General features: G+C 43.9%; 1 protein-coding gene across 1 annotated transcript in view; it reads right to left on the reverse strand.

Moving 5' to 3' along the window:
- The window catches only part of LOC126417021 (protein dachsous), a 423,732-nt gene extending 416,046 nt beyond the window's left edge, over positions 1 to 7,686 (reverse strand). The window contains exon 1 of the mRNA XM_050084910.1: positions 7,559 to 7,686. Coding sequence (XP_049940867.1) covers positions 7,559 to 7,663 — 105 coding nt within the window. The 5' untranslated portion in view covers positions 7,664 to 7,686. The remainder of the gene's footprint in view (positions 1 to 7,558) is intronic.
- Positions 7,687 to 8,576: the final 890 nt, after the last annotated feature.

Consider the following 8,576-nt stretch of genomic DNA (forward strand, 5'->3'; position numbering starts at 1 on the left):
CAGCACATTCTGTACTTCATCATTTTCACGCAGGATAGCAATGTCACCAGCGAATCGTATAACTGATATCCCTTCACCCCGAATTTTAACTCCACTCATGAATCTTTATTTCGATCATTGCTTCTTTGATGAGTGTAGACTGAACAGTAGGAGCGAAAGACTACATCCCTGTCTTACACACTTTTTAATCCGAGGACTTCGTTCTTAGCCGTCCACTCTTATTATTCCCTCTTGGCTCTTGTATGTATTGTATATTACCAGTCTCTCCCTGTAGCTTAGCTCTATTTTTCTCAGAATTTCGAACACCTTGCATCATTTTACATTGTCTAACGCTTTTTCCAGATCGACAGATCCTATGAACGTGTCTTGATTTTTTTAGTCTTGTTTGCATAATCAACAGCAAAGTCAGAATTGCCTCTCTGGTGCCTTTACCTTTCCTAAAGCCAAACTGATCGTCTTTTCCATTCTTCCGTATATTATTTGCGTTAGCAACTTGGATGCATGAGCTGTTAAGCTGATTGTGCAATAATTCTCGCACTTGTCAGGTCTTGCAGTCATGGAATTGTGTGGACGATATTTTTACGAAAGTCAGATGGTATGTCGCCAGACTCATACATTCTACACATAAACGTGAGTAGTCGTTTCGTTTTCACTTCCCCCAATGATTTCAGAAATTCTGATGGAAGGCTCGTTATAAGAATGGAAATATCAAGGATGGTATGATGGATATAATGCTATAAAAGTTGCAAGTAGTTGCAAAATGATCACTGATAATTTGGTAGGAGTGTCCAGAGAGTAACTTACGTGCGTCTTAATGGTAGCAGTTCAACGCTATTACAAGAGCCTGAAAGCGAGTTACGTCTTTTGTAAGCTGAGAGCGATCTGTTGTCACGATCAGTATGAGAAAAAATGAATTTTTAGAGCATAGAAATCTTTGTAAACTTCAAGAATATTGGGGGAATTTTAAAAATCGTTTTGGTCGGGAGAATACAAGATTCGTTTTAGATTTCTTCTGGGGAATCGCATTCCTCCGTCTTGACTGTGCAGTAACGAACGTTCCATCAAGAAGCACAACAGATAGGAGTGAAGGCGGCTTAATGTCTGCCAGCATATCTGTCTCACGGCCGTCTAGGAGAACGAAATGTGGTGCATGGAGCAGGAAATGCGGCTCAGCAGTGACAAAGACACGCGTTCATCTTTGTGTCGGAGGCGGACGGCGGGCGTCACGGCGGTGAATACGCGGCTCCGGGCTACAAATGGCCCACCGCGCGGGCTGCGACGGCCGTGCCGAGTGTTTTGACGCGGTCGGGCGCCCGGGACACGCGCCGCAGTACAAACAAGCCGGCGATACGGCACTCCCAGCGTTGGTTCCAGATCCTGCGCTCGTAACGACGTAAAGCACCCTGCACGGTAGGAGCTCCTGCACTGACGAAAGCTTCCGTTCTGCCGCGACGGCGTTTCGTCTTGTAACTGACGTTGTATCACGGAGCAAGTAACAGTTACGGTGGGTGACTCGCCCCGTCAGATCCATATGAATCTGGTTACTGACTGCGTGGTCTATCGTAGACGCATGTTGATACCCAACAGCAGCATACAAATACCGTGTCAGTTTGTCCTTACGCTAGTAGGCTGTCGATAAAACTGATAACTAACTGCTTATGATATAAATAACTTGCATCAGGCACTTGTTTGCTGTACCACTATCTATTCACAGTCGATTTTGTTGAGAATTTTTCAGAGTTGCCCCCAAATACTTTGTAAGACGTTTGAGTTCTGAACTTCAAGTGCCATAAATATAAAAAATTACTAAAATCCTGCTGCCATGTGATCTCTTTGTTACACCATCCTCAGTTACTGTTCGACTCTAAAAATGCTTCGGTACGTGTAATTAACAACACAGAGGAGCACCGCCTCTGAAGATGTCCAGCGACGACGACGGTTCAAACCCGCTCCGCCCATCCTGATTTAGGTTTTCCGTGATTCCGCTAAATCAGTTCAGGCAAATGCCGGGACGGTTCCCTTGAAGGGGGACTGGACGGCAGATCCAAATCCTTCGTTAATCCGAGCTTGTGCTCCGTCTCTAATGACCTCGTTGCCGATGGAACTTTAAAGACTAATCTCCTCCGCATTTAGTTCGTTGAAGAAGATAAAACTTAGCATGCAATCTGTCGATTCACGTCCGTAAATTAATATTCTGAACGCCTCTTCATATCACAATATGTGTTTCAGGTTCACAGTCGCGAGCAACGTTTCTGCATGTTCTCCTCCTGTCAACTGAACACCAGTAAAGGAAATCTTTTCGACGTCTGTTCCCGAAGTCTAATCAAAACTCTTCCACTGGAATCAACAGTAAACGTCCTGGTCCGTCGAAGCGCAATACTCCCAGACGTTCATTATATGTCGCTCAATCATCTCCATCTACAGATACACTCCCCAATCTACAGTTCCGTATGTAGCAGTGGGTATCTACTGCATATTACTAAACAACTAAAACGGTCAGCCCATCACCAGGTTGTAGTTGCAGGTTACCTATCTAACTGCTTCCAGGAGTATTTCATATAATTGTTGACTGAGTTTAAAAATTTAAAATGCTGCCACAAGCTATTCATTAAGAGGTAAAATCTTAAAGTAAAGCTTCAATACAGTAAACCAAGTACTGAAGTTAGAAACTGAGGCGGCATAACTCACGGCGTGAAAATTACCTCGACTGTATTCATCCAGTGTTTGATAATGAGAGAACTTTACACGTCAGATATTTTAACACGTTAACTCATTTGTAAAGGAGTCAGATGTTTGAAGCGGTTTTGTACATGGGACTCGGATTCTTTAAAAAATCGAGGATGGAGGTGTTATTGATGTTGTACTGCCTCAAGTCCGTCCCTTTCGGTGATCCACTTGCGGATGGAACGAGGCTTAATGATACTTGCGTTCTTCTGTACGAACCTAAATCTCCCTAACTTTATCCTCACGGTCCTTATGTTGGAAGCTGTGTTCGTTCTGCAGTCTATTGCAAATGCTGGTTCTCTAAACTTCCTCAATAGAGTTTCGCGAAAAGATTATCTTCTTCTCTCCATGCATTTCCATCTAAGCTCACGAAGCGTTTCCGTAGTGATCGAATAGACTGCTGATAAATCTAGCAGCACGTGTCTGATGTGCTTCGATATTTCCTTCAGTTCAACCTGGTGGTGATCCCAAACAATCGAGCAGCAGGCCTGCGCGAGAAATGGTCGTAGAAGCGTCCGGTATTCCGTCTTCTTTACAGGAGTGCTATACTTGCCCAGAAATCTCGAAACAATTCTAAAAGGACATTCGCCTTCTCTACAACTGTCGCTATATCTTACCGTCTCACTACTTGTCGGTTTGCAACACTACGCCTAAATGTTTAATCGACATGACTGAGTCACTCAGCACGCCACTGACATTGTATTCCGTCATTACAGTGATGTTTTCGCTATCCATCCGCATTAACTTATTCAGGGTGACTCCGTGATGATATTAAAAAGTTTCAGGGGCGACGGAGACCGGTAAATTTGAGGCAAGGGAATCAGGTCTGGAAACGACCGGGTCGGAAGTTATAAGTGAAAATCATTGTGATACCTGTGACAGTGGGATATGAGTACAAGTACCGATCATATTCTAGTGCAAGCTACTTTCAGAGGTAGTAGTATCGACCAAAACAAGGAAAAAAGTTCAATAAACGTGAGCCGTGAAGGGCGTACCCTAAGGACTACGGGTACTTGTTCACTTTTGCGACTATGAAGCACATCTCCTCTATCGAACAAGTATTAAGGTAAGCACTTCACAGCCCATGTTTACTGTACAGTTTTTCTTGTTTTGTTGTATGCTGCCTCCACTAAAAATATGGAAAGCAAAAAAGAGCTTGCAGCAGAAGAGGTCCAATGGTAGAAATATCAGAACGATTTCCGCTCATAACTTTCGAATCGTTCGTTTCCTGACGTGGGTCTCTCACATCAATTGATACATCTATCCTTCTCCATGACAGTAGCATCATAACGGAATCACCCTGTATTTATCTGCGTCTGAAGCAAGCTGCCAGTCATCGCACGAAACAAAAATTCTGTCCAAATACTGGGACCCTACTGCAGGGCCAATACAAAAGAGAGGATTTGGTGCGGAAGGTCTCAGACAAGCTCCTTGACAGTATGTTGTCGAGTGTTCTCATTTCTGCTTTCTCACACAGAGGGAAACGTGACTTGATGTTCGAATACTGGGTAAAAGCACAAGAAAAGCTGATCAACGTTTGCGCCCACCCTTCGCCCTGTAAACAGCCGCAGAGGCGTCGCGCTAGGCTAGGCGACCCACGCCCCCGCCCCCGCCCCCGCGTCGGTTCCACCTTTTGCCGCACCGCACGCTCACGGGTGCCACGTCACGTGCGCCTTCCGCCAGCTGCGGAGGAATCCCGCCCGGCGGGCCGGCCGGCCATGTGTTTTACGAGCCGGCGAATCGACAAGCGGCCGACATGTGCGCACCAGTATTGTTCTCGCTGAGTTACGCGACTTTCTCCTCTTCTGGGAAGCGCGCGCTGACTCTACGCCCTCTCGTTCATCGGCGCTGGTATTTGTTGAGCCTGGTACAGGTGTACGGCGCCGCCTAGGTGCCGGCCAACTGCGCGTGTGTGACCACACGCGGTGCGATCTCGGGGCCCGAATACTGCCCCACCTTACGCTCACCGAGCTGTCCCGTTACTTACACACCCCAGTCTTACACAAGGTACACCACGTACAGGTGAAATTGCACGTCACTATTTCTCACCCGCACAGACAGCTGTACTAAGGATGTCTGAGCACCACAAAAAATGTCTCGTAGCACTAATTCACTTGTGTAGCAAGTAGTGGCGCAACTAGGGTAACTGGCGTCCAGTGAAACTTTAATTTTACCTCACCTCCTCTCCTTCGTGACGTAACCCATTACTGTATCAGTTTAGTCCTTATCGTTGCGAAGACTATTTATTCGTTTATTGAGATCGACACACTTCGCTAATGAAGTAAACGATGCAGATTTCGACTGTTCTTTTTTGTGCGACGTAGTTCAAAACACAGAGCAACACACGTACATATCATAGCAAAGAGTCCAGTAGAGCTTGGCTGACGGTCAAAGGACGACAGTTCAGTAAATCCGCCTTCTGCGGACCGAAACCCGAAATCACGACGGACAGAAACTCCCAGTTACATGAAGGGAATGACGGTATCAATGGGTATCGAATCTTTCCGTCTTGTTACGTACATTACCTTATGTTTATTTATGTTGGGGGTCATCTGCTAATCTTTGTAGCAAGCACTTATCATCTTCAACTCTCTCTGCAGTTCGTACCAAGTTTGTAACGATTACAGGCCTCTATAGTACACAACTTGTCGCATGCGAACGGTCTGACTGGTGGAGAATGTTCAGGCAGACCTATTATCCAGATACAAGCCAGGAGCGAAAGCTTCTGATGCCGGTTTTCCGTATTTGCGAATTAATTTTGAGTTTTTAAACTCCGCCTTCTGCCTCTTTCCTGTTGTTCTTTGCTCAAATATATTTCGAAACGCATGTGTTATCTTCAGTCGGTCTCCTTTTTTTTGTTATGATATTATTAAAAATTACTTGTTCCTTTTTACTTCAAGCCTAAAAACAGTAGTACGTCTGACTGCTCACTAAAATGGCATTTATTTCCAAAATTGGTTGTACAGGTAGCCCTGCGCTTATCCATTTTTTGGCTTGGCAGAATGTCATCTGCAAAGTAGTCGGAAGAATGTGTTTCTTTGTTCGAAGAGTAATTATTTTTGTGTACTTTCCCACCGCCGTTATAGGGAAAAGTATACATAAATACTCGTTGAAAAAAAGTATACACAAATACTCTTTGAACAAAGACACATATTCCTGCGACTACTTTCCATATGGGATTTGTACAGGATATGCAACATGAAGTGAACAATCATCTATACAAATAGAAATGAATTGCCGCATATATGAAAGATCATCACTTGAGAACGGCTTGACCGGTTTGGTTGATTTTTTTTTTTTTTTTTTTTTTTTTTTGTATTCTTTACTGTCAGGAAAAGTCGGAGGTTAACGTCAATTACTTCATGTATGAAATATCATCAGTTAAGAACGGTCGACAGCTTTGGTTGATTTTTGTCTTTGTTGTGTTCGTAATAGTCAGGACAAGGTTTGCAAGAAAGAAAATTTTCGGAAAAACCACCCAAACAGTTAGACTTTAAAAAAATTGTGAAAGATCAGCACCTGAAACTGCTCGAACGACTTTTTTGTGTACGTTCGTAATTTTTGAAGGTATTGGAATTTTTTATATTAAAAAGAAAATAAAAAATTGCATTCATCTTTCATTCCCACGCCCGGGTTCCCGGGTTCGATTCCCGGCGGGGTCAGGGATTTTCTCTGCCTCGTGATGACTGGGTGTTGTGTGCTGTCTTTAGGTTAGTTAGGTTTAAGTAGTTCTAAGTTCTAGGGGACTGATGACCATAGATGTTAAGTACCATAGTGCTCAGAGCCATTTGAACCACTTTCATCTTTCATAACAAAAAATGTCCGTTTGACAGGTATATAATATATAAATACATATCTAATATATAAAGGGAAAACGTTGTTACAGAAAATCTCGAAAAGTACTTGACAGATTTATTGCAAATTTTTACACGACACTCTAATGAACGTTCGGACCGACATAGGCCACATATTTTTGTAATATATAATACATAAATGGGGAAGCGTTGTTACCACAAACCCCGAAAAGTTCTTGATCGATTTACTTTCAATTTTTACGTCATACTCTAATGAATATTCGGAAGGACATAGGCACACATTTTTGTAGTGTATTTCATAAATAAATATATGTGTAATATATAAAGGCGAAACGTTGTTACCGAAAAACTCGAAAAGATCTTGACAGATTCACTTCAAATTTTTGCACTATACTCTACTGAACATTCAGGCAGAAATGGACACAGAGATAGGGGAAGAGGTTATGCACACAGTTGGGGGAGGAGGAGATGTACGGAGGGAGTGGGGGATGAGAAGATAGCCAGAGAGAGAGGGGGGAGGGCAAGGAATTTAGGATGTATATCCAATTCCAATAAACATTTAGCAATTGCGAAGCACTGCCCGGTGCATTAGTAACAATATGAAAATGCACATGTTTATAGTTTTTAGGCCTAAAATAGAAAAGGAGCAAATGATTTTGTACAATAATTTATAGAAATAAAACGAGAACCCCTGAGCATGGCACGCAGGTGTCGAATCGTCTTTGGTAAAGAATAAAATAAAAAGGAAATAGACGGTGTGTTCCAGAAGACAGAATTTGAAAACCCAAAAAGATCTGAGTATTATAAGCTCACTATTTTACCATTTTGAAAATAAAGAATTTTCATATTTTAAGAAAGCGATACAACGAAAGTGTGAACAGCAGTCCCCTCCCCCCCAACTCCCCCTCCACCACTCTCACTCACACAGACACACACACACACACACACACACACACACACACACAACAAACACACAGACACAGACACACATACACACACACACATGCACTCATACTCACTATGCTCGATATCGTGGCTAGATACATGAGGAAACACGATCGCTCCCCTAGGCCGTAAATTTCCATGCAATGCGTGGCGAGGAGGCAGAGCTGCCTGCGCGGCATTCCGGCTCTTCTGTCAAGCCTGAACGACGCGACGCGAACACTGATGGATGCTCCTCGCAGCGCCGCAATGGCCGATATTACTTCCCTGTTTCCGTCGCGGCCGCTCACGCACGCTCCACGGAGTCGCCGTCACAAAGCGCACAAAAAGGCGCCCCACTTCCTGCCCCCGCTCATTAGCCGGCGCGAGTCGCGGCCGCAGTGGAAACCGCGCTCCACATCGGCTGCGGCCGTGCCTCCCTCTGATTAGATTAATGCCGCACCGCGTCGACGACCAGTACCCCGGCACTGCCAGATAAAACTGGATATCTGCGTAATGAGAGTGATAATTCCGCGACTGTGTATCTGCGGCCGGTGCAGAATTATTGCCGACGTGATGTCATTTAACGATAAAGTCTCAGCATGCGACTAGAACACGACCTAGTCGATCGTAACTCAATGAAAATTTCAGCTCTTCCAGGCCTGCGAGCTCCCGTATCGCGGCTTCGCCATTCCCATTAGAGACTTTTGGTTTTTTCTGTCCCCTCCACAGTCCAGCTATGTCGTACGTCGTCCATTAGGAAGAGTGCCAAATTTGGCAACTGTCATCGGCGTTGCTGGCGCTATAAACCACTGCGATAAGCTGAATTTAGTTTTGTTATAAATTTGAGGCAATAAATGTTTGAAATGCGTTCTTTTTTCTAGTTACTATATCAGTCACCTTTGCGATTTAAGTCCGCAGCATTACGGAGGGAAAATGTTAAGCATTCCAAACTTAGCATATTTTCAGATAGCGAGGCTCATAAAAGTTTTGATGGAACTATTTCGAAGTACCAGTTTTAGGCATTAAAGGGATTTATTATGATATTGTTATGTTACTTTCTATTCGTGTGTTATTAACACGAATACATGGGTCGTGTAGATTTTTTATCAACAG

Source organism: Schistocerca serialis, chromosome 8, assembly GCF_023864345.2.
Source record: "Schistocerca serialis cubense isolate TAMUIC-IGC-003099 chromosome 8, iqSchSeri2.2, whole genome shotgun sequence".
Classification (NCBI taxonomy): domain Eukaryota; kingdom Metazoa; phylum Arthropoda; class Insecta; order Orthoptera; family Acrididae; genus Schistocerca; species Schistocerca serialis.